Here is a 27,563-nt window from a genome sequence, read left to right on the forward strand (position 1 = left end):
TGCTGGCAGACTCTCCCTCTGTCTCCCCAAAGGGCTAGTGGGTCCTGTCTTCGTATAGAGCATTCCCTGTGTGTCTGCTGTGTGTCGGTACGTGTGTGTCGACATGTATGAGGACGTTATTGGTGTGGAGGCGGAGCAATTGCCAAATATGAGGATGTCACCTCCTAGGGGGTCGACACCAGAATGGATGCCTTTATTTGTGGAATTACGGGATAGCGTCAACTCGCTTAAGCAGTCGTTTGCCGACATGAGGCGGCCGGACACTCAATTAGTGCCTGTCCAGGCGCCTCAAACACCGTCAGGGGCTGTAAAACGCCCCTTGCCTCAGTCGGTCGACACAGACCCAGACACAGGCACTGATTCCGGTGGGAAGGTGACGAATCAACCGTATTTTCCAGTAGGGCCACACGTTATATGATTTTGGCAATAAAGGAGATGTTACATTTAGCTGATACTACAGGTACCACTAAACAGGGTATTATGTGGGGTGTGAAAAAACTACCAGTAGTTTTTACCGAATCAGAAGAATTAAATGACGTGTGTGATGAAGCGTGGGGTGCCCCGATAAAAAACTGCTAATTTCAAAGAAGTTATTGGATTTATACCCTTTCCCGCCAGAGGTTAGGGAGCGCTGGGAAACACCTCCTAGGGTGGACAAAGCGCTAACACGCTTATCAAAACAAGTGGCGTTACCCTCTCCTGAGACGGCCGCACTTAAAGATCCATCAGATAGGAGGATGGAAAATATCCAAAAAGGTATATACACACATGCAGGTGTTATACTGCGACCAGCTATTGCGACTGCCTGGATGTGCAGTGCTGGGGTAGTTTGGTCAGAGTCCCTGATCGAAAATATTGATACCCTGGACAGGGACAATATTTTACTGTCGTTAGAACAAATAAAGGATGCATTTCTTTATATGCGTGATGCACAGAGAGATATCTGCACACTGGCATCACGGGTAAGTGCTATGTCCATTTCGGCCAGAAGAGCTTTATGGACACGACAGTGGACAGGCGATGCGTAGAGGAGTTATTTGGGGTCGGTATATCGGATTTGGTGGCCACGGCTACGGCCGGGAAATCCACCTTTCTACCTCAAGTCACTCCCCAACAGAAAAAGGCACCGACCTTTCAACCGCAGCCCTTTCGTTCCTTTAAAAATAAGAGAGCAAAGGGCTATTCATATCTGCCACGAGGCAGAGGACGAGGGAAGAGACAGCAACAGGCAGCTCCTTCCCAGGAACAGAAGCCCTCCCCGGCTTCTACAAAAGCCTCAGCATGACGCTGGGGCTTCGCAAGCGGACTCGGGGGCGGTAGGCGGTCGTCTCAAGAATTACAGCGCGCAGTGGGCTCACTCGCAGGTAAATCCCTGGATCCTGCAGATAATATCTCAGGGGTACAGGTTGAAATTAGAGACAGAACCACCTCGCCGTTTCCTGAAGTCTGCTTTACCAACGTCCCCCTCAGAAAGGGAGACGGTTTTGGAAGCCATTCACAAGCTGTATTCTCAGCAGGTGATAGTCAAGGTACCTCTTCTACAACAAGGGAAGGGGTATTATTCCACTCTTTTTGTGGTACCGAAGCCGGATGGCTCGGTAAGGCCTATTCTAAATCTGAAGTCCTTGAACCTGTACATAAAGAAGTTCAAGTTTAAGATGGAGTCACTCAGAGCAGTGATAGCGAACCTGGAAGAAGGGGACTTTATGGTATCCTTGGACATCAAGGATGCGTATCTCCACGTTCCAATTACCCCTCACACCAGGGGTACCTCAGGTTCGTTGTACAAAACTGTCACTATCAGTTTCAGACGCTGCCGTTTGGTTTGTCCACGGCACCTCGGGTCTTTACAAAGGTAATGGCCGAGATAATATTTCTTCTTCGAAGAAAAGGCGTATTAATTATCCCATACTTGGACGATCTCCTAATAAGGGCAAGGTCCAGAGAACAGCTAGAGATGGGTTTAGCACTATCTCAAGAGGTGCTAAAGCAGCACGGATGGATTCTGAATATTCCAAAATCCCAATTAATGCCGACAACTCGTCTGCTGTTCCTGGGGATGATTCTGGACACAGTTCAGAAAAAGGTTTTTCTTCCCGAAGAAAAAGCCAAGGAGTTATCTGACCTGGTCAGGAACCTCCTAAAACCAGGAAAGGTGTCTGTACATCAATGCACAAGAGTCCTGGGAAAAAATGGTAGCTTCTTACGAAGCAATCCCTTTCGGCAGATTCCATGCAAAGGGATCTGTTGGACAAATGGTCAGGGTCGCATCTTCAGATGCACCTGCGGATAACCCTGTCGCCGAGGACAAGGGTATCCCTTCTGTGGTGGTTGCAGGAGGCTCATCTATTGGAGGGCCGCAGATTCGGCATGCAGGATTGGATCCTGGTGACCACGGATGCCAGCCGGAGAGGCTGGGGAGCAGTCACACAGGGAAGAAATTTCCAGGGAGTGTGGTCGAGCCTGAAAAAGTCTCTTCACATAAGCATTCTGGAACTAAGAGCAATCTACAATGCTCTAAGCCAGGCGGAACCTCTGCTTCAAGGAAGACCGGTGTTGATCCAGTCGGACAACATCACGGCAGTCGCCCATGTAAACAGACAGGGCGGCACAAGAAGCAGGAGGGCAATGGCAGAAGCTGCCAGGATCCTTCGCTGGGCGGAGAATCACGTGATAGCACTGTCAGCAGTATTCATCCCGGGCGTGGACAACTGGGAAGCAGACTTCCTCAGCAGACACGATCTTCACCCGGGAGAGTGGGGACTTCATCCAGAAGTTTTCCACATGCTATTAAACCGTTGGGTAAAACCAATGGTGGACATGATGGCGTCTCGCCTCAACAAAACACTGGACAGGTATTGCGCCAGGTCAAGAGATCCGCAGGCAATAGCTGTGGACGCGCTGGTAACACCTTGGGTGTACCAGTCGGTATATGTTTTTCCTCCTCTGCCTCTCATACCAAAGGTATTGAGGATTATACGGCAAAGAGGAGTAAGACTAGTGGCTCCGGATTGGCCAAGAAGGACTTGGTACCCGGAACTTCAAGAGATGGTCACGGACGATCCGTGGCCTCTACTTCTGAGAAGGGACCTGCTTCAGCAGGGTCCTTGTCTTTTTCAAGACTTTCCGAGGCTGCGTTTGACGGCATGGCGTTTGAATGCCAGATCCTAAAAGGAAAAGGCATTCCAGAAGAAGTCATTCCTACCTTGATAAAGGCAAGGAAGGAAGTCACCGCGAAGCATTATCGCCGTATTTGGCGAAAATATGTTGCGTGGTGCGAGCAGCGGAGTGCTCCGATGGAGGAATTTCAACTGGGTCGTTTTCCTACATTTCCTGCAATCAGGATTGTCTATGGGTCTCAAATTGGGATCTATTAAGGTTCAAATTTCGGCCCTATCAATATTCTTCCAAAAAGAATTGGCCTCAGTCCCTGAGGTCCAGATTTTTATCAAAGGAGTACTGCATATACAGCCTCCTGTGGTGCCTAAGGTGGCACCGTGGGATCTAAATGTAGTCTTAGATTTCCTCAAATCCAATTGGTTTGAACCACTAAAGAATGTGGATTTGAAATATCTCACATGGAAAGTGACTATGTTACTGGCCCTGGCTTCGGCCGGGAGAGTATCTGAACTGGCGGCTTTGTTTTATAAAAGCCCTTATTTAATTTTCCATTCGACATAGGGCAGAGCTGCGGACGCGTCCGCATTTTCTCCCTAAGGTGGTATCAGCGTTTCACCTGAACCAGCCTATTGTAGTGCCTGCGGCTACAGACGACTTGAAGGACTCCAAGTTGTTGGACGTTGTCAGAGCCTTAAAAATATACATTTAAAGGACGGCTGGAGTCAGAAAATCTGACTCGCTGTTTATACTGTATGCACCCAACAAGTTGGGTGCACCTGCTTCTAAGCAGTCGATTGCTCGTTGGATTTGTAACAAAATTCAACTTGTACATTCTGTGGCAGGCCTGCCACAGCCTAAATCTGTTAAGGCCCATTCCGCAAGGAAGGTGGGCTCATCTTGGGCGGCTGCCCGAGGGGTCTCGGCATTACAACTCTGCCGAGCAGCTACGTGGTCAGGGGAGAACACGTTTGTAAATTTTTACAAATTTGATACCCTGGCAAAGGAGGACCTGGAGTTCTCTCATTCGGTGCTGCAGAGTCATCCGCACTCTCCCGCCCGTTTGGGAGCTTTGGTATAATCCCCATGGTCCTTTCAGGAACCCCAGCATCCACTTAGGACGATAGAGAAAATAAGAATTTACTTACCGATAATTCTATTTCTCGGAGTCCGTAGTGGATGCTGGGCGCCCATCCCAAGTGCGGATTATCTGCAATACTTGTACATAGTTATTGTTAACTAATTCGGGTTATTGTTTAGGAAGCCATCTTTCAGAGGCTCCTCTGTTATCATACTGTTAACTGGGTTTAGATCACAAGTTGTACGGTGTGATTGGTGTGGCTGGTATGAGTCTTACCCGGGATTCAAAATCCTCCCTTATTGTGTACGCTCGTCCGGGCACAGTACCTAACTGGAGTCTGGAGGAGGGTCATAGGGGGAGGAGCCAGTACACACCACCTGACCTGTAAAAGCTTTACTTTTGTGCCCTGTCTCCTGCGGAGCCGCTATTCCCCATGGTCCTTTCAGGAACCCCAGCATCCACTACGGACTCCGAGAAATAGAATTATCGGTAAGTAAATTCTTATTATATGGAGTATTACCTCCAATCATAATTATGTGAGTGGTTAATTATTGCATGGACAAAGGGCGTGTGATGGTTAAGGGGTCGAAGCCCCTTGCAACGGCGTGAACAGCGCACACAGGGCCTGATGAGTCACGTAGTAGGTCTTGTTGTTGGGGGAGTGGCGGGTGCGGGGGAGACTCGGATGGGGTCCGGGGGTGCCGCGGGTGGAGAGGGGTTGTTGCGGGGGTGCCGTGGGGGGGGGGGGGGGGGGGGGGCTGGTGCGGTGGTGCCGCCGGTTGGGAAAGGTGTGTGGGTGCCGCGGGTGGGAGTCCAGAGCCACAGCGGGTGGGGGAGAAGCGGTTGCGGGGGTGCCATGGGTGGGAGAGAGGCGGGTGCGGTGGTGCTGCGGGTGGGGTCCGGAGCCACCGCGGGTGCTGGAGGGGGTGTGTGGGGGTACTGCGAGTTAGGAAGGGGCGGGTAATGCTTCTCCTCCTGGAAACCGCTAAGCTGCTGTCCTCCCTTTGGCAGTGGCTCTCCCGGAGACTCGCACAGCAGCCAAGCAGCCAGTCACTATTGTTAGCGCCGGTGTCCCAACGCGCCGCATTACGGGGAAGGAGGTGCACTCAATAAACTACAGCTCCCAGCAGCCCTTAGCGCCGGAATGCTTTGGCGCTAAGGGCTGCTGGGAGCTGTAGTTTATTTTGTGCGTCTACTTTCCTGTAATGCGTCGCGTTGGGACACCGGCGTTAACAATAGTGACTGGCTGGCAGAACTGACTGACTGGCTGAATCAATGTAAAAGGTGAGAGTGCTGTGCAGTGTCAGTGACACTGCACACCCACTGCACTGCACAGCACTGTCACCTTTTACATTGATTCAGCGTCCAAACATTACCCTCTGCGATATCACCCACTCTATCCGTTACATTAGCCATCTCGGGGCTTGCAGGCTGGCAGGGCAGGTGCTGTGTTGCGGAGTCAGTACCTCTGGGGATCTGTGCGTGGCTGTGGTAGGGAGGCACTTCTGTGATATCATGCGCAGAGGAGGCTCCGGGGCTCAGAGAGTATGCGGCGCAGGGAGGGCTATGAAAGCCTTCTGCTGCGCTGCTTTCATACACTTCTATGCCAGTTGCTGCAGCAGCTTTTGTTCCACCTGCGCCGGATTGTTGATGCCAGAGGGGGTAGGCAGACTTTCAGCAGGACATAGGGGGTCATTCCGTGTTGATCGCTCGCTAGCTACTTTTTGTGCAAGGGTGCGATCACATATGCAGCCGAGCGCTACAAAAATAGTTTGTGAAATTTCTGAGTAGCTCAAAACTTACTCAGCTCTTGCAATCACTTCAGCCTGTCCGGTCCCGGAATTGACGTCAGACACCCGCCCTGCAAACGCTTGAACACGCCTGCGTTTTTCCAAACACTCCCAGAAAACAGTCAGTTGACACCCATAAACGCCTTCTTCCTGTCAATCTCCTTGCGATTGGCTGTGCGAATAGATTCTGCGTTAAATTCATTGCACTGCAGCAATACGCTTTGTACCTGTACGACACACCTGCGCATTGCGATGCATGCGCAGTAGTGACCCGATTGCTGCGCAGCGAAAAATGGCAGCGTGCGATCAGGTCGGAATGATCCCCATAGGACGCTGCAGTTAAAGGATTTTTCCCCCCCCTATCTACAGCGCAGAGACTTGCTGCAAATGCAGTGGCATACCCTCCACCTGTACCTTTTTGGCAGGTACAGTATCTTTTTTTTTTTTTTTTTTTATGGTCTATACCGATTTCTGGCTCTCCAAACTTCCATTGAAAGTATAAGAAAAGGGGTGTGGCCACGCCACTTTACCCGTGGTCACACCCCCTTTTTGAAATTGTAGCGCTCTTTATGTGTAAATTGTTGGAGGGTTTGTTGCTGCAGATGCAGTGGGCCTATTTTGGGCTGTGGACCTGTAGCTGCAGCTCCATCAGCCCTATTGTTAATCCTGCTCTGGCAACACACAGCAGGCAAAGGGCAGAGCCTCCCATTAGATGTAACATGTGTGGGAGGGCGTTTCTCGCCCAATCAGCTGTGGACTGGGTGTGATAGACCTTCTGTTAACACAATGAGAGCTCCTAGCCACGCCCAGCGTTATACACACAGGCACAGTGACACAGATCTGGGCTATTATATAGGAGATATGTAGATGTGCCTAGTAAAAAAGTGAATCATCAGGGGAAAAAACCCTGCAACATACGTATTTTTCAAAAGGCATTTCCTTTTTTTAATACATTGTGCTCAAGTGTACATGCTACTTTATATGAGTAATAAGAGAGTGCTGTAAATTAAGGGTCTGTGTTGATCTGAAACTTGATAGTTGTGCGAAGGGTCTTTATACCGCTTGGATATATAAATAAGCCCTTTTTTGTTGTTGTTTATTGAACATCTAGCTGTCTACTAAACGATTGTGCCTTATAGGTCAGAATAATCAGTCAGTGTTCTGTACTTCGTGATTTTAATATTTATATTCATAATCCATTTAAAGGACAGACATAAAATAAAAGGTTTAGTACAGCAGGGGAGATTTGTAATGCATGTCGGGTTAGATCTTGTAGATTTGTTTCGCAGTTAGGAGCAGCACCATCAAACTAATTAGCGTGTGCAGCCAGTTGAAGGATCAGTGTTTATCGGTAGTTTATACCAGCACAGTCCGTTACTGTGTTCCCAACAAAGGGGCGTAGTGTGCCGAGCATTATCCCTGCTGGTAAGAGTTCCTGATGAAGGATCATGCTATGCTGCTGCACATTACTATAAAAGCTATGATAACACATCTCCCTGCAGGTGACATGACCACCCACAAATAGGGATTCTTAATCTATACATCTTGTTACAGAAAAGCTATTTCCTTGTCTCTATACAGTCACCCACGTGCTGAGATTGGTACCTAACAACTGATAGCTTTGTGTAACCTGTAACTGTTTATTGTTTTTATCCAGGACTCTTAAGCTGGGTACACACTGGCAGATAGATCTGCAGATGGCACACACTAACCAACCACCACTGTCATCTGCAGATATATCTGTTGTTGAGGACATTGGGCAATTAATCTTTCCTCCGTACACACTGACGGATCATCGTCATGACATTTGCAAAAAATTCTTGCACTTTGCATAATGGGCTGGCCTTCTAAAGTTCACACAGGTAACGGAAATGGACCTTACTTTCCCTCTGTTTTCTCTCCTACAGTCTCTCTGTCTCTCTCTCACTGTCTTCTCCTTCCATCTCTCATCGTCTCTCTCTCGTTCCCGCTGTCTCTCACTTCCTAGTTCCCACTGTCTCACTCCCACTGTCTCTCTCTCATTCCATTCGTCTCGCTCGTTCCGTCTCCCACTGTCTATATATTGCTCCTTCCATTTCCCTCTCGCTCCTACCGTCACCCACTGTCTCGCTCCCAATGTCTACTTCAATCCTTCATGCTTCTGAGAAGCCCATATATAAATAGCACATGGAACTGACTTGCCTCCACAAAACCCCTCGGGGCACACTCTGGCCATGGCACTCACAGATGACTGCTTTCACTTGTCAGGCTCCCGCAAATTATGGCTCCAGCTGATAGGGTCTTCCAATGTCAAGGTCTCACGCTAGCTGGGGCTCCTGCTGATAGCTCAATTACTTCACTGCTCACGCTGGCTGGGGCTCCTCCTGCTCAGAGGGTCAGTTGTCACACACCCCCAACACACCAGCGCCCGTTTACCTCTCCAGCCCTGGTGGTCACATCACTGGCACCAAACCCCGCCATGTACAATGTCTGCTGGAAGACGTTAAGCTTAGGTAGATGCTATTAAGCTAAGGGAACTCTGATGTCACAACCATGTGTCTGGCCTCCTTATAAGGGAGGATTCAGCCCACCACGGGGGTTAGGGTTAAGGCCCATACACACTAGACACGTTTTTCCATAGATTTGAGCGATAATGATGGGATTTAACGTTCATATCGTCTAGTGTGTACACAATGCACGACGAACGCTGCTCGCACCCGCACTCGTTGAAACAGGTTGTCAGTCATCCATGCATGCAACTCAATCCCAGCAGAGCAGATCATTCATTATTCAGATCGTTTGTAACAAGCTCAGTGTGTACACTCATCTCGTTTGTCAGGGAGTCCAAGGGAAATTGCTCATCTTTCACATTGTTCAAGTATTCTAGTGTATATTGGCCTTTAGGCTGCAGGAGGGGAGGTTAGGTGGTGGTGTGGGGAGGTTAGATTTTGTAGAGGTCCCTTACCCCACTCTGTGGCACTTGTAGCTGGGCACAAGTAGCATGATTTGTGTGAGATATAGGGGTACTCGCTTGCTGACTGCAAAATTATGAATATAGAGTCAGTATAACCAGCTTTATAGTAAATTATTATTGCTACATATATATTTGCATCCCCTGCAATCGCATATCACTGGTGGGCCTAGCATCACCCGCCCCCGTCTCTCATTCCCCTGCAAGAACATATCACTGGCTGGACCTCACATGACCTGCACTAGAGTTGTAAAAAAGTATGGGAATGTTGGTGCAGAATTTTAGACCAGTTACCATCCTTATTTTTTTTGCAAAAGAATACTCAGGGGTCTATTCATGAAGCAGTGAAAACTGTGGAGAAGTGAGTCAGTGGAGAAGAACCAATCAGCATTGGAGTAACATTTATAATTTGCATACTATAAAATTATACAGAGCAGCTGATTAGTTGCCATGGGCAACTTCTCCACTGGCTCACGTCTCCACTCTTTTCACTGCTTCATGGATAGACCCCTCAGTGGTCTAATGGTTAATCCTTCACTAAGGGTCTAGGTCATCCTCTACATGCACTAATCTAATGAGGTTATACCATTTATTAAAAAGATTAGTGCTTTAAACCAAAGAGGAGCTAGCCCAGGGTTCTACATCTGTGGTGGAACTACAAATACCAGCATGCCAACATAGACCCTGTTTCTACTCTAATGATCTCTAGGCTTCACCAAAAGTGATTCGGTCTGGATCCCAACGGTCGGGATTCTGGCAGTCGAAATACAGACGTAGTAGTCCCAAAACTGATACTCAAAATCCCGGCACTGACTTCCCGACAGCCGAGATTCTGAACGCGTGACTGCCGGGCCGCCGCAGGGGGTATTCCGGTACTCCGAACGCCGGCATTTAAGCCACAACCCCACCAAACACCCTTCTTTCTCTTCCAGATATGGACAGGTTCTGAGACATAACACCTGGCTTCTCCCTGCAGATAACAAACAGATAGGACAGGGTCTGACTCGCAGCTTTGCATATCTCACTCCCCCACCTGCCTAGGTCACAGCTGGAAATCACACACCGCACCCCCACACAGGGCATAGCTCCGGCTAGAAACCGCACCACCCACCTACCACGCATAGGGCACAGCTCTGGTTGACACCCGTAACCCCCCCCCCCCCCTTCCTCCCAAAAGTCCCAGCTTCAGCTGCAAACCGCACTTTCCCCTCCCCTGTACACAGCTCTGGCTAACATCCGCACACCTCTCCCGTTCCCCCCCTCACAAGTCACTCTGACATATCATTTGTACACACCCGCCAATCAGTTAATTAAGTATTGGATGATCAATTGATCGGTCAATATATCTACTAGTGTGTACCCAGCATTAGTTAATTTCAGTACCAGTCTTCTCAAGGTTCATTGTATCCCTCTACTAAGTTACCAACCAGCATATTTAAAGGACCACCTAATACATAATTCTGTCTTTTCAAAGCCATATTGGATGTAACTGGTTTATAAATGTGATAATGTCACTAATATAAATATTTTTTTTTTAAAGGTTCCAAGTAACAGCGACATCTTACCATCTCTCATTAACCTTGAAACAAGTTCCTCGGCTGTCCAGCCCCCTGCTGCTACTCTGTCTGCACAACTAGCCAGTATCGGTAAGTTGCCTCACTGCTCAATCATGTATGAAATCTGCTCTATGTACAGTATTGAAGCTTGTGTAGCCAGGTTTTAGCTTTGGTGACCTACTCAGAAATCATATTAGGAGAAATGCTTGATATAGTAGGGCAGTATTTCCCAACTCCAGTCCTCAAGGACTCCTAACAATGCATGTTTTCCAGATCTCTAATACCCCTTTCAGACTACCAGCAATAACCCGGGTTATTGCACGTGAACGTGCAGCAACCCAGGTTAAAGGGGTCTCAGTTGGGTCGCACCTGGGATGTACCAGAGTACAAATCCCGGGTACGACCCGGCAATAGCTATCTGAAAACAGTACTAGTTGGTAGTTTCATTACTGGCTGACACCTTTTAAAAGATCCACCAGTGTAGCTGATTATTTCACTGAGGAGATCTGTAAAACATGCACTGTTAGGGATTCCTGAGGACTGGAGTTGGGAAACACTGCAGTAGGGTAATAACTGATGGTGTAAAGTTTTTATTATCTGGAATGTTCATCATGAGCAGCTGTATGCATTAACAATTTAACATATATAATATATACCCTCAAATATAAGATTATACTTTCAAAATTTGAGTTGCAATAACATTTTGTTCCCGTGATGAAAAAGTGGAACCGAATGCAGATGGCAGACAGTCCAGTCTCCAATGACACCACAAGATCACATAGAAAATATATTCTTGCCACAGCTGCTCCTGAGCGCTGCAGGCAGAAAGGAAATACAGTATGTCCCATGTGGAGCAGTGGCTGGCGAGAGGGAGACTTTAGTCCAGTAGATAGTGGAGACCATTAACCTGGTACACAGAATAGTTAAATGGAGATTATAAAGAATTCATTGATAATTTTCATTCCAATGAAAATAAGATTTTAAGTTGAATTAAAAGAAAATAGATTTATAACAACAGATTAATATTTTTACACTAATACACATAATTTAATACAACATAATTTATTCTGACAAATAAAGAAAATCTATTAAGCTAGTGTTCTCCACACACATTGGAGGTGCCATACACCTTGGTTTTGCATTGGCGTGCTTAGATTATCCACCCAGACCATATTGAGAGATGTAAAAATATGGAGAAGTGTATACTTCTCACCCGAGTCCAAAATTCCCAATTTTTTTAGGAAAAACAAAAAATTGTGTAAAAAAAACAAACAAAACAAAATCAGTGCATGATTCGTGTGGGTACCACACAAAAAATTACCAACATTGATGTTGTAATGGGACCAGCCTAAAAAATGTGACAAAATAGGCACTGCACAGGGTTGAGAAAATCTATTTTATTACATTAAGTAATTCAGTTTTTCTCCTAACGTACAGTCCGGTTTAACCTCATGCATGTGTTCCATTTATCATGAGAGTACATTAGAGCTGGATTTATTACCTGTCACAAATTTTCATGTGTGAGAACTTTTGATACATTGCGTGCATGTTCTCCAGTAGTTAGTGACCTTAAAATTCTGCTGCGCCACCACTTTTTTTCTCATTCCAGTAATCTAGCTCTACGATAGCAATCTCATCGGTGTATGCATAGTTAGCAAGGAACACTACTCAACTGTCCTGCTTCTCGGCAAACTCTGCCATTGTACTCTGTAAACCTTTGCAAACTGTACAAGCAGAAACTTAGCTTCACTGATCACCTCTACGCATTCCTGTCTATAGAATTCTAATGATGCAGCTGTGCAGATTTTCTGGGCAGCATAAAAATCCTCAATATGGACTGGCAATGTGGTTTTTAAGTGCCTAGGCACTAAATCCGAACCCCCGCCAGTATATATATTTTTTAAAAATAGCGGGGCTGAAGCGCGCCATTAAGGGGGCGGGGCTTAGCCCTCACAGCTCTCATCAGCGCCATTTTCTCTTCACAGAGCTACAGAGACGCTGGTCCTTCCTCTACACTGCTGTACAAGTAACGGTGCAAAACGGGGGGGGGGCACAGTTATTTTGGTGCTGTATATGTAATTATAAAAGCGCTAATGGGTCTGAGGCTTTATATAAGGGATTTCAGAACCAGGATAAGCGCTGGGTTGTGAGCTGGCAAACTCCCTCTGTGTTTCTCTGACAGGCTTTACTGTGGGTCTGTCCCCTATATGCCCAGTGTGTTTTTGGGTGTCGGTACACGTGTGTCGGCATGTCTGAGGCTGAGTGCTCTTCCCAGGAGGAGACTGGATTAGGGAAAGAAACAGCTGTGGGAGTGACCCTGTCGGCACCGCCGACTCCTGATTAGGTAAATGTTTTGAGTGCTTTGAATGCGAATGTGGCTTTGTTAAATAAGAGATTAGATAAATCTGAGTCTCAGAGCCAGGCATGGAAAAAATCCGTGGAGGATGTGTTGTCACAAGTTCAGACCCCCTCGAGGTCACAAAAGCGTTCATTTACCCAGTTAGCAGATACGGATACCGACACGGACTCTGACTCCATTGTCGACTATAGTGATGCCAGATTAAATCCAAAACTGGCTAAAAGCATTTAGTACATGATTGTGGCGATAAGACGTGTTACATATCACGGAGGACCCTGCTGTTTCTGATACAAGGGTCTGTATGTTTAAAGGAAAGAAACCTGAGGTAACGTTTCCTCCTTCTCATGAACTGAACGCTCTTTTTGAAAAAGTTTGGGAAAATCCTGACAAGAAGTTTCAGATTCCCAAGAGAATTCCGGTGGCATAGCTGTTCCCCTCTGGGGATAGGGAAAAGTGGGAGTCACCCCCCACTGTGGACAAAGCCCTATCACGGCTGTCCAAAAAGGTAGCGCTTACGTCCCCTGACACGGCAGCCCTAAAGGAACCTGCGGATCGTAAGCAGGAAAATACATTGAAATCCATTTATGTCACTACGGGTATGCTGCTCAGACCTGCCGTTGCATCGGCGTGGGTGAGTAGCGCTATTGAAAAAAGGGGTAGATAACGTGTCATCTGAGATAGATTCCCTGGCTAGGGATAGCATTCTTTTGACGCTGGGTTATATCGGGGACGCTGCAGCCTACCTAAAGGAAGCTACGAGGGATATTGGCCTTTTGGGATCAAGGGCCAATGCCATGGCAGTCTCAGCTAGGAGAGCATTGTGTATTCATCAATGGAATGCTGATGCTGACTCTAAGAAGGCGATGGAGTCTCTGCCGTATAAAGGTGGTGTCTTGTTTGGTGACAGCCTCGCTGACCTGGTATCTACGGCTACCGCGGGTAAGTCATCCTTTTTACCTTATGTTCCTGCACAACAAAAGAAACCGCACCACTATCAGATGCAGTCCTTTCGGCCCAATAAATTAAAAAAAAGAGCGAGGGTCTTCCTTCCTTGTTTCTAGAGGAAGAGGAAAGGGAAAGAGGTCACCGGCTGTGGCAAGTTCCCAAGAACAGAAGTCCTCTCCGGCTACTGCCAAATCCACCGCATGACGCTGGGGCTCCTCTGCGGGAGTCCGCACCGGTGGGGGCACGTCTCAAACTCTTCAGTCCGTTCTGGGCTCGTTCGGCCCTAGACCCATGGGTTTTGGAAATAGTGTCCCAGGGGTACAAGCTAGAGTTTCAAGACGTTCTCCCTCACCGATTTTTCAAATCGGCCTTACCAGTTTCTCCTCCGGACAAGGAGGTGGTATGCGAAGCAATACGGAAATTGTGTCAAAATCAAGTCATTGTCAGGGTCCCTTTGTCGCAACAGGGGGAAGGCTTCTATTCGAGCCTGTTCGTGGTCCCGAAGCCAGACGGCTCAGTCAGACCGATCCTGAACCTCAAATTCCTCAATTTCTACCTACCCTTACAATTCTGCAACAACATGGTTGGCTCCTAAACTTGCCAGAATCGCAGTTGGTTCCGACGACACGTCTGTCGTTCTTGGGTATGATTCTGGACACGGAATTACAGAGTTTTTCTTCCAGTGGAAAAGGCTCTAGAAATTCAGAACCTAGTCAAACAGATTCTGAAACCAGCAAGAGTGTCGATTCATCAATGCACTCAGTTGCTGGGGAAGAGGGTGGCGGCCTACGAGGCCATTCAGTTTGGCAGATTCCATGCCAGAGTGTTTCAGTGGGACCTGTTGGACAAATGGTCCGGGTCCCATCTGCACATGCACCGACAGATAATCCTGTCTTCCAAGACCAGAATCTCACTTCTGTGGTGGCTGCACAGCTCTCACCTCCTAGAGGGATGCAGGTTCGGGATACAGGACTGGATCCTGGTGACCACGGATGCGAGTCTCCGAGGCTGGAGTGGGGTCTTCATCAAGAGGTCTTTGCAGAAGTGACAAGTCGTTGGGGAATTCCTCAAATAGACATGATGGCGTCTCGCCTCAACAAGAAACTTCCGAGATATTGTTCCAGGTCGAGGGACCCTCAAGCAATAGCGGTGGACTCCCTAGTGACACCGTGGGTGTTTCAGTCGGTATATGTGTTTCCTCCGATTCCACTCATTCCAAAAGTGATAAAGATCATAAGAAGTACAAGGGTTCATGCAATCCTCATTGTTCCAGACTGGCCAAGGAGGGCCTGGTATCCAGATCTTCAGGAATTGCTCGTAGGAGATCCCTGGCCTCTTCCTCTATGAGAGGATCTGTACCAGCAGGGGCCGTGCGTGTACCAAGACTTACCGCGGCTTCGTTTGACGGCTTGGAGGTTGAACGCCAGATACTAGCCCAAAAGGGTATTCCCAGTGAAGTCATTCCCACACTTCTTCAGGCTAGAAAAGAAGTAACGGCAAAACATTATCACCGTATTTGGAGAGAATATGTGTCTTGGTGTGAATCCAAGAAGGCTCCATTTTTTGCAAGCAGATGTGGATGCGGGCTTAAAATTAGGTTCAATTATAGTACAAATTTTGACCTTGTCAATTTTCTTTCAAAAAGAATTGGCCTCCCTTCCGGAAGTTCAGACTTTCGTGAAAGGCGTGCTGCACATCCAACCTCCCTTTGTGCCCCCGGTGGCACCATGGGATCTTAACATGGTGTTGCAGTTCCTGCAGTCTCATTGGTTTCAACCTTTACGTAAGGTAGAGTTGAAATTCGTCACTTGGAAAGTGATCATGCTGTTGGCCTTGGCCTCTGCAAGGCGGGTGTCTGAATTGGCGGCTTTGTCTCACAAGAGCCCCTATTTGATCTTCCATGAAGATAAAGCAGAGTTGAGAACTCGTCAGCAATTTCTGCCGAAAGTGGTGTCATCGTTTCACATGAACCAACCTATTGTGGTGCCAGTGGCTTCTGACGCCTTAGCGGAATCGAAGTCTCTAGATGTGGTCAGAGCTTTGAAAATGTATGTAGCCAGAACGGCTCAGATTAGGAAAACGGAGGCTCTGTTTGTCCTGTATGATCCCAACAAGATTGGGGCTCCTGCTTCCAAGCAGACTATTGCACGCTGGATCTGTAATACGATTCAGCAGGCTCATTCTACGGCTGGATTGCCGTTACCGAAATCGGTGAAGGCCCATTCCACCAGAAAGGTGGGTTCATGCTGGGTGGCTGCCAGGGGGGTCTCGGCATTACAGCTTTGCCGAGCAGCTACTTGGTTGGGTTCAAACACTTTTGCATAGTTTTACAAGTTTGATACCCTGGCTAAGGAGGGCCTCTTGTTTGGTCAATCGGTGCTGCAGAGTCATCCGCACTCTCCCGCCCGTTCTTGAGCTTTGGTTTAAACCCCATGGTTCTTGAAGTGTCCCCAGCATCCTCTAGGACGTATGAGAAAATAGGATTTGAATACCTACCGGTAAATCCTTTTCTCTTAGTCCGTAGAGGATGCTGGGCGCCCGTCCCAGTGCGTACTGTATCTGCAGTTATTGGTTATGGTTACACACGTGTTGTGTTGCGTTTATAGTCAGCCTGTTGCTGTCGTTATTCATGCCGTTGCATGCGTTGGGTTAAATGCTATGTTGTACGGCATGCTTGAGGTGTGAGCTGGTATGTATCTCACCTTAGTTTAAATCAAAATAAATCCTTTTTCCTCTAAATGTCTGTCTCCGTGGGAACAGTTCCTATAACTTGAGTCTGGAGGAGGGGCATAGAGGTCATAGAGGCCAGTTCACACCCCTTTTAAAGTCTTAAAGTGCCCATGTCTCCTGCTGATCCCGTCTATACCCCATGGTTCTTGAAGTGTCCCCAGCATCCTCTACGGACTAAGAGAAAAGGATATACCGGTAGGTATTAAAATCCTATTTTTTATTTATTTATTTATTTTATATTACTTTCAGTAGTAGTTTTCTTTAAGCAGTTTGAATATATATTAACTGGTTTCTTCTTCAACCAAAGCAGAGAAGCTGCCCACACATCTAAAGATTATCTTTCCAATCAGCCAACTTGATGGCTGCTTGGAACGAAAATCTGGTAATGTATGGGAGCAAGCGGACGATTCTCCTTTTCTCACATTTTACCAGATTTGCTAGTTGGCTGGTTAGAAAGATATTCTTTTAGATGTGTGGCTAGTTTAAACATTAAAATCTTTTTTTGACACTGCAAGTCACAATATTGCTTGTTGTACATATGTTATACAGGAGAGAAGAGGCTGTATATAAATGACTTGGAGTGGTTACAGCGGAGTGTATTGGTGCACCAGTGCTATGGTTGGGTGCAATGCTTCTGGGTAATTGCATTATTGCAGATACTGTATGATTGAATTTGTGGATTAAATGGATTGCGGGTTGTTGAGCATTAATCATATTAAGGGATATAGGAGGGTAGGAGATTAATGAGGGAGTTGGATATTCTTTGACTGAACAAATTTGTAATTTGATGCTAAGGTGAGAACTGCACAATAAATAGTAACCATATACAGGTTGAGTATCCCTTATCCAAAACGCTTGGGACCAGGAGGTATTTTGGATATCGGATTTTTCCGTATTTTGGAATAATTGCATACCATAATGAGATATCATGGTGATGGGACCTAAATATAAGCACAGAATGCATTTATGTTACATATACACCTTATATGCTTGAAGGTAATTTTAGCCAATATTTTTTATAACTTTGTGCACTAAAAAAAGTGTGTCTACATTCACACAATTCATTTATGTTTCACATACACCTTATACACACAGCCTGAAGGTCATTTAATACAATATTTTTAATAACTTTGTGTATTAAACAAGGTTTGTGTACATTGAGCCACAGAAAACAAAGATTTCACTATCTCACGCTCACTCAAAAAAGTCCTTATTTCGGAATATTCCGTATTTCGGAATATTTGGATATGGGATTCTCAACCTGTAAAACATAGCAGCAATTCTGGTGTTGGCAAAGGTGTCACATGTGTAATACATTGTAATACATACATTGCACATTTTTAAGAGGCTCTACTATGTATGAGAGTTAATCTACATATTTACTCAACATTTTATTTTAAATATACTAAAATGCACTTATTGCGAGCTGTTCAGAATCTTATTGTATAGCTACAGAACAAATTAGCTGTAACTTTATCAGTGTGATTGTAAAGTCTTGGTATATGGTATGGATCTACCAGGGCCAGATTATGAGTCGCCCATTTACTCGTAATGCAGTCACTATTCAGGACAACTACAGCGAATAGAAGTCCTTTACAGCTATCCGCCCATATTTGTAGTCGTATACATCCCAGCCCTGTGACCAGAAGAGCAGCTTGCTGCACTCATATCCCGTCTCCATACACACACACACTGCCAGGAACCCGATGTCGTTATGCTGAGACCGCCGGTCACGCATACCACACCCGTACCCTTATATGAGGATACCAAATGACCCAATATATCAAGCTTTTTGAATTTTGCGGTTATTTACAATTTGCCATTGGTACAGCTTTGGTGACAGTAAGTGTCACCATTTGCAGAGTGAAGTCTTTCACAGCTGCGTAAAGCTGACAATAAAAGATCTTTCAATGTGAACGTGCTACGCAATAACCTCTTCTTAGAAGAGCTGTTCTAACAAGCAAGCGTTCAATAGCTCTGCTATATCGGAGATAAACAATGCAAAATGAATTGTTGTTTAATGGGGAACAATAACTCGAAATAGTAAATAGGCCGTGATATCTATATTAAAGGAAGGGAGAAAAGGACGCATTTGATTTGTTAATATTTAAACGCAGAAATAAATTAACCAACAGCTTGTGTGTATGTGTCATCACCAGAAGATCCATTTAAAGGGTTTTTCAAAGCAACTTGTATTTTCTTTGAAGGAAGGGCTCAAGTGATGAGTTACTGAATTGTAGTGCCTCTGATCAAGCTTTATGATTGTACTTGATGGGAAAATGCTGTGTGATTGTCTAATGCAGGAATTCCTATTGGTTTTGGATGAGTGGAATGTAAAATGAGAAAGTGAGAAGTGCTGGCGATAAGAGGGGCAACGGAGCTGTTGATAGATTATTCTGTGTGAGTGGGTTGATGCAGTGTGCATTCCCATTAGCTATAGAGTGAATCATGCACCAGTGTTAGTGTAGAAGTGGTAGCCAGGCAATGAACTTGCCTAATAGTAGGTAACAGAGAAATTCATGGCAGGTGATGGGAAACCTAGAACTCGCAGGGTATGCTTGGTATTAAATGTAGTATCCCAACTCCATCCATCACCAGATATGCTTGTACTATAGAAATGTTTAAATCGTAGTGTAGCGCTCAGTCCTAGCTACTAGTTTTGTTTGTCTAGGTAAAGATAATGTTGTCTGTGGGTACCCTTGGGTTGTTTATAACCAAATATACGTGATATGGTGATTACTCTTATATGGTGTATGGTTTCACAGATAAATCATAGTATGTTTCTCAATAACTGTCCATAAACAGTTGGTTAATAATAGAAATGTTGAGTTTTATTAGTTGCTAATATAAGGTTAGGTATATGGAAAATGATAAGTAGAAGAGTTGTTTGGTCACAAAACTCTTAGTCTCTAAGTTCATTAGGTATGTGCTGCAGCCTGCGGCGTCCCGCACAGCTGCTGACAGTCTTTTGGTGAAGTTCAGATTCTGTGTCAAATCCGGGGAAAAAGTCTATATAAACAAAATGCAGTCTTGTGTTGTCTTCACGGAGGGAGTGTTTAGGGTTAACCAGAATAAAGTAAGGTTGCTCCGGACTTGGTCTTTTTCTCTAGTCTCAGCTTCCCATGGTGTGCCCTGGTACAGACACGCCTGGGAGCTCGAGGGTTCGAGAGGCTGACCTGTCTAGGGTGAGGGGGAAACTCGGTCAGCGCTCTACGGAGCAGCTTCACGAGTGACACCTGCCGCATACGGAGACTCACCTTCTATTCTCTCTTGTTTCCCCGCCGCACTCCGTCACCGGCTTCTTCTCCTGGTCTTCCGTCTGTTGCTAGGCAGCGTAGTTGGCTTCCGGGTTCCCCGATCACGTGACCGGGTCTCTGCTTCGTAGTTAGCGCTTAGTTCAGTCTTGTGCGTTTTAGTTTTAGATTTGCAGTGTTAAAGCTCCAACGCGTTTCAGCCTCTAGGGCCTTCTTCTGGGAGTAGTGGATGGGTGGAATGTAAAATGAGAAAGTGAGAAGTGCTGGCGATAAGAGGGGCAACGGAGCTGTTGATAGATTATTCTGTGTGAGTGGGTTGATGCAGTGTGCATTCCCATTAGCTATAGAGTGAATCATGCACCAGTGTTAGTGTAGAAGTGGTAGCCAGGCAATGAACTTGCCTAATAGTAGGTAACAGAGAAATTCATGGCAGGTGATGGGAAACCTAGAACTCGCAGGGTATGCTTGGTATTAAATGTAGTATCCCAACTCCATCCATCACCAGATATGCTTGTACTATAGAAATGTTGCTTATTTAGGGAAAGATGTATCAAGCCTGCTAAAGAGTAGATAGGTGGAAAAGTTGGCCATAGTAACCGATAAACTTCTAGCTACCATTTATCAAGTCCATTCTATAAAATGATAGGAAGAAGCTGATTGACCAATTCTATACTTGTCCACTTCTCCACTCTGTAGATGTCTTGACGAATCTCCCCCGTTATTAGTAGCAACAGTGTGGTACATTGTTACAGTGTTGGTAAGGGGTGAGCCATGCTGAAGGATTTATAATTTGAATGGTTTCAATTGATTCATCATGGTGACCATAATACAGTTCATTACGGGTTAATGCAGGTTTGGATGCAGTGTATCTAGGGAAACCTTTTTAATGGAGAATGAAATGTAGTGGATGCATTTGGTTAATTATATAGCAGCTATAGATTAAAGGTCACGGAACTGAAGCATAGTCACCAGTTATTAACTTTGAGTGGTTAAATTACATAGCGCCTGAAGAACTTTAATTGGCTTTTTTATTTAGCCTACCTCTTAATAGTTCTCTTTATTGGCTCTCTGGGAAAACTGGGCCTCCCCCATTGTCTTCCTTTTAAAGCAGCTCTACAGAAGGTTTAAACTCCAATTCTGACATTTTTTACATTATTTTTTTTTTTATCATTTTTTCCCCACTCATCTCTAGCTGCCTGTAGCTCAGACCCAGAGCCCATTTCACAGATTGCTATCCAACTGCGCAGCCTCCCAGAAATTCATGTAGAGGGCAATATGCACTGTCTAGGAAATAGAATCCTATCTAAGGGAACTGATCCCAGCATACTGTTACTTTATAGAATGCCCTCTTAACCTTAAGTAAATAGAGCAATCACAGAAGCATTTGTCAGAAGTAAATGCTATGTTATACAGATGGGTCCTCATACATCTTGCCTCATTACGCCACGCAGTGGGAGATACCTGGCATGAGTGAGTTCACATGTCCCGTACAACTCTGTTAGTGTCGCAGGCATCTTTTGTGGAAAATGCATCTTACATCGATAGGTGATAAAGGCACACAAGCAGACTCTGCTGATTAAAATGATATGCGGCATGTCTATATTCTGTGTGTGACCACAGCTGTGTCTGCATACAAAATGCTACACTACGGCGTTTTCTAGGAAAACACTGTAAAGTAGCATTTCGTATGCAGATACAGCCGCGGTCCCACGCAGAATATAGGCATGCCGCATATAATTTTAACAAGCAAAATCCGCTTGTTTTTCCAAGTAACACGGATTTTTATGGATAAACTTGCACAAAACGATGCTCGCAGCTACCAAGTCACACCACGGCATGGCGTGGCTAGACGAGCTGTTAATGTGCAGACACATCTGTACATTGACAAGTACATAGAGTATCCATATGCCCTTTAACTCTAATTTGGTCCATATTTTTCTTCTTTCCCAAATGAGGAATGAGCCCCTATTGTCCGCCACTATGCTTGGGCTAATGACAACGCCACTTCTATTTTCAAATCTTTTTCTTTTAAAGTAATGTGAATTTCTTACTGACGGACCATGCTGAAAGTTGTAGTGCACCAACCTCTTCATATAAATTGCCTGTTCCCTTGGCTTGGCAGTGAATCTATACAGTATTTATTTGTTTGGAGTGTTTAACACTCCAACTCCTGGCGCAAATAAAGATATTAACTAATTATACACCAGCTGCATACACTGAGGGTTGGCAAAATCCCCCATAAACATAGAAGCAAAAAAATATAGAAAGTGTATTGCGCTTGATGTATATATTACTAAATTTAAATTTAGTAGTCCCCATTTGTGACTGGATGAAACGCGTTGACGTCATCCCCTTGCTCAGTATTGCACACTGACGGTAAACTCTAACAAGACTGCCACTTGTTGGATCCGTTTTTAGCGGTCAATTCCGGAGCAGCCCCTGGAGCTTCCACACTGGTACGCCAGGTCAGCAACGTCCGGAGCGTCCGTATCCGCCCGCCAGGACAGAGACATCTGCACCGTGATAGTGCCGGCGGCGGACGCTGTGGCTGCATGCCACGAAGACATCTCCGTGAATCTCTGCGCTGCACGGCTGAACATTCCCGCTGGTTCGGGTAAATATATGTAGCAGCATTCCCCTGCACTGGGACGCCAGTAGCAAGAGGACTGGAGATATTGTTTTCACTAAAGGCATTAGCAACTGTTGCAATCTGCTTATTCATTTAACAGACCAGACGGGTGTGTGTGGTATCATACAAGTTACATTGTTTCCATCTCAATTACAAGTGGCTATGGACTTTTGAACGTCCTATCAGTGTGCCTGAGCATATCAATTGAATTTATTTATGCTATATGTTTGTGTGTTAATAAATTGTATTTTAATTTATACCAGCGAGTTCCATGTGTGCTAAATTGGGTACAAGCAGACACCTGATTATTATTTTATTTTATTTAAATTTAGTAATATATACATCAAGCGCAATAAACTTTCTATAATCTATACAGTATTACCATAATCTCTTCTTATTTCTCTGTTCCCTTTTCTCTCTCAATAGATTTTTCTTTTCTTTTTTACATTTAAGAGTAGATTATATCTTTTCATGTACACAGCACTAGCGTAGCTCCCCAGTTCTTTTTATTCCTATTTTATTTTTATTTCAACATTGTGACTATATAATTACAATAGAGAAAAGAGCATTACTACAGTTGTTGCCACGCTGTTGAATCATGGTGAGAGCTTTGTCTGTATTTCTGTATTTATATGTATTCTGAGCACACGCGTGATGGTTTGTTCCTTTACTTCAGACTGCAGTGAAGCCTGAAACTCTTTCAACTATAATCCCCGGATGGCTATGAATGTGCTTTGTGGATCAGCAGGGCGCTATGTTTTATTAATGGGTGCTGGAAGTGAAATTAACACCAACACTAGCACTTACTGTGTTCATATGCAGCCATTCAAAGCATTTCTCTACCACACAAACCCATGTATACACTACATCTGACAAGTGCAAAGTTTGCATTCAGCAATTTGATTTCTGTACAGATCAGTAGTTTAGAGACGGGCCATGCTTTTATACCATTTTTATCATGAGTCTGCAACTATGGATCTTTAGATACTGGCATGTGAAAAGGCTGCGTACCCTCTCTCACATCGCGTGTGCTATATTTTGTATGACATTCATTATGTCAGCATGAGAATGTTGACATGATTGTGGTGTCGACGTTGAACCATTTTGATACTGATGTAATGTCAATATTGTTTAAATGTCGACAATGTGCTTTTAGCCTAATTATCTGCCTAATCCAGGCATGTCCAAACTGCGGCCCTCCAGCTGTTGAGAAACTACACATCCCAGCATGCCCTGACACAGCTTTAGCATTCTCTGACAGCAAAACTGTGTCACGGCATGCTGGGATATGTAGTTTCACAACAGCTGGAGGGCCGCAGTTTGGACATGCCTGGAATAGAAATGTTGACATTATGACGTCGACATTTCCGTTGTTGACGTTCTGTGTCGATATGCTGCAGGTGTCAACATTAATTATGTGTCACCAAGGGGTTTTTAAGCTTCCTGCTTCTCAGTGTCCAGGTTCCCAGTGCCATAAGTCACACAGTTCTGTGTGTGCGCTTTGTAGCTGCACTCTTCAGTGTTTCCAGTTGCTATCCTAGTTCCTGCATTGCTCTGAGTTCTTATCATAGTGACGGATAAGTCCGATATTCCTCGGCCGTCTGTGCAAGTCCGATATTCCCGATATTCCTCGCCCATCGGTGCAAGTCCGATATATCTCGACCATTGATGCAAGTACAATATTCCTTAACCATCGGAGCACGGTACACTATCCGGCAGTCCTGTACCAGATCCCTCCGCATCTTTCTCTTCTAGTGCTAGCACATGTCGTTTATGGCCCCCTATCTGGGTTACATGACAGGTGCAGCGAAACCCAAATCCCCTTGAGGGGCTCCTTGGAGAAGACTCCTCGCCCCTGATCTGGGTCAAGTCAACTACCTGGGACTAGTTTTCGGAACCCTTAGTCTCTCCTGGGGTAAAGTGCCGTTGACCACTCTATGAGAAGGAACTTTGGCCCTCATTCCGAGTTGTTCGCTCGTTAGTGATTTTCGCAATGGAGAGATTTGTCGCAAACTGCGCATGCACAATATTCGCAGTGCGTCTGCGCCAAGTAAATTTGCCAAAAAGTTAGGTATTTTACTCAAGGCTTAACGAAGAAATTTCTTCATCTGGTGATCGGAGTGTGATTGACAGGAAGTGGATGTTTCTGGGCGGAAACTGGCCGTTTTATTGGTGTGTGCGGAAAAACGCTGCCGTTTCTGGGGGAAACGCGGGAGTGGCTGGAGAAACGGGGGAGTGTCTGGGCGAACGCTGGGTGTGTTTGTGACGTCAAACCAGGAACGAAACTGACTGAACTGATCGCAGTGGCAGAGTAAGTCCCAAGCTACTCAGAAACTGCAAAGAAGTTTCTATTTGCAATTATGCGAATCTTTCATTCGCAATTCTGCAAAGCTAAGATTCACTCCCAGTAGGCGGCGGCTTAGCGTGTGCAAAGCTGCTAAAAGCAGCTAGCAAGCGAACAACTCGGAATGAGGGCCATTATCCGACCACCCAGTTTCCAGCACGACGCTACTCCAGCTGCTGGTAACTCTGACACTGCTCTGGAGGCATCCACATACCAAATACAGATGCCTACAACAAATTTGACTTTGTCATTATTTATTCGAAAATAAATAATCTAATATTAAAAAGCCATGTGTGAAAGCGTAAGTAGTCTTGTTGTGCTTCCAACGCCAGATACTTGTAGTCAGGTGCTCCTCATTATATGAACATCAGGAAGCATTTCCACCACTATAAAAGCTGGACTTTTTGCAGTTCGGCCTGGAACATCCAGGCTTATGTTATACCATACGAGGGAGAAAGGACGGGATCCGGTCTCTAAGTCTACAGTAACTACTGTAGGTCGACAATGTCTGGGTCGACCACTATTGGTCGACAGTAACTAGGTCGACAGGGTGTCTAGGCCGACAAGATCTTTAGGTCGACATGTTCTAGGTCGACAGGCCAAAAGGTCGACATGAGTTTTCACATTTTCTTTTTTTGAACCTTTTCTTACTTAACGATCCACGTGGACTACGATTGGAATGGTAATCTGTGCCGAGCGAAGCTGTAGCGGAGCGAGGCACCTTGCCCGAAGCATGCCGAACGAAGCGACATGGTGCACTAATTGGGGTCCCCGGTCACTCTACGAAGAAAACAACACACACAAAAAAACCTCATGTCGACCTTTTGACCTGTCGACCTAAAGACCCTGCTGACCTAGTTACTGTCAACCAATAGTGGTCGACCTAGTTACTGTTGACTTTCCATACCACACCCAGAAAGGACACCTGCATCTGTCAAAGAGCATTTCAGTGCTTCTCATGGTCTGACAGGGTTATAATGCCATGTACATTTGAAGTACATTTTTCTGTAAAGGAAATTAATATATTGGCAAATGAATAACACTGCCTTTCAGTTGGCTAGCTCTTTGTAGGAGTGATCAACCCAAAAAATCACCCAAATATCATTTGCACAGGACCACAAAACATACACAGAAAGACTAAAAAATCTCAATATGTCTAGTTTGGAGCAGAGAAGGGAAAGGGGGGACATGATGGAAACTTTCAAATATATGAAGGGTTTTAACAAAGTTCAGGAGGGAAACATTCTTTAAATGAAGAGAAGCAATAGGTCGCGAGGACATGCACTGAGACTGGAGGGGGGGGGGGATCAGGGGAAATTTGAGGAAAAATGACTTCACAGAAAGGGTAGTCGACAAGCAGAATAGCCTCCCATCAGAGGTGGTAGAGGCTAAGACAGTAGTGCAATTTAAACATACATGGGATAGACATAAGGATATCCTTACAAAGAAATAAGGATCAAATAATATTTGAGATAAAAATATGGTTAAAAAAAAGGAGCAGACTGGATGGGCCAAGTGGTTCTTATCTGCCTTCAAATTCTATGTTTCTTTGACCCAAAAGCTGTATCTGTGATTCAATGGGTCTCTGTCAACACAATAAAAGTAAAAGTTCATATATTTATTAACCCAAAAAGATTGAACTAGTATAGTTTTGATAGAAGAGAAGCATACGAAAGCCCCTTCTCTCTGCCCTTAATAAACATTGAAGTACGGCTGAGGGTTAAAAAGTTGCATTTGAATAAACACAAGACTTCTGTACAGGCGATAGCAAAGTGTAGTTATGTAGTCTTAAGGGATAGTACTATGGTTAGTGAGCATTTGGAAGTGTTAGGCCTTATTCAGGTTTGTTATCAAACCAAAAAAGCAAGCAACTCCGTTAAACCATGTTGCACTGCAGGTGGGGCATATGTAACGTGCAGAGATATTTAGATTTGGGTGGATTATATTGTTTCTGTGAAGGGTAAATGCTGATTGCTTACTTTTTACACTGCAATTTAGATTTCAAGTTTGAACACACCCCACCCAACTCTAAGTTTCTCTGCACGTTACATCTGCCCCACCTGCAGTGCAGTATGGTTTTGCCCAGTTGCTTGCTTTTTTGGTTTGCTAACAAACCTGAATAACCCCCATTATGCAGTCAACAGATTTGGATTCCTTGCAATGAAGCGTTCATTAGAAAATCCTCTTGATGCAAGAATATTCTATAGGAGAATGTGCTCCGAACCATCTGGCAACTGAAGCTTAGCTAAAATTGGATCATATAACTGGACAATGAGTGCACGTTAGCAAATTCTCAGCGGAGTAGCTGAAAAGGAAAAGAATCAAGGCTTTGAAATAGCCAATTCCAGTCCTCAACCCCATCGACCCCATTGAGATACTGTGGCAGGACCTACCAGTGAGCCAAGTGCTGTGTCTAAGGAATGCCTGCAACCATCAATAACACCAAAACCAAATTCCTCAATAGGAAAATGCTTACAGGTCATAACAAATGTGCCTTTTTACACTGCAGATATTTACAAAATCCCTATACACATTAGTATGTGCAGAAAATGATTACTGCAAATTATTGCTATGAAAGCTGTATATATTATTAAATGATTAGATTACTTCGGCTTCCTTATGCTGGTTTCGTTTTTGTTGTATAAATAATGACTAAATTGCAGATAATTTATGTAAAAACACTGGTTGGTAGGAGGGTGTACTGTCTTTTTCACATGACTGTTTATATGCTTTTATATTTCCAGATTTTCCCTCCTGAATCAGAGTAAGTTGAACATGTGCAGTATAGTATTTCTGCCCCCATAACAG

General features: G+C 45.1%; 1 protein-coding gene across 3 annotated transcripts in view; it reads left to right on the forward strand.

Moving 5' to 3' along the window:
* Positions 1-27,563, forward strand: part of TOM1 (target of myb1 membrane trafficking protein) — a 328,587-nt gene that overhangs the window by 223,419 nt on the left and 77,605 nt on the right. For all 3 annotated transcript variants that reach the window (XM_063940583.1, XM_063940581.1, XM_063940582.1), the window contains one exon: positions 10,479-10,584. In XM_063940583.1, coding sequence (XP_063796653.1) covers positions 10,479-10,584 — 106 coding nt within the window. The remainder of the gene's footprint in view (positions 1-10,478; positions 10,585-27,563) is intronic.

Source organism: Pseudophryne corroboree, chromosome 9 (assembly GCF_028390025.1).
Source record: "Pseudophryne corroboree isolate aPseCor3 chromosome 9, aPseCor3.hap2, whole genome shotgun sequence".
NCBI classification, from domain to species: domain Eukaryota; kingdom Metazoa; phylum Chordata; class Amphibia; order Anura; family Myobatrachidae; genus Pseudophryne; species Pseudophryne corroboree.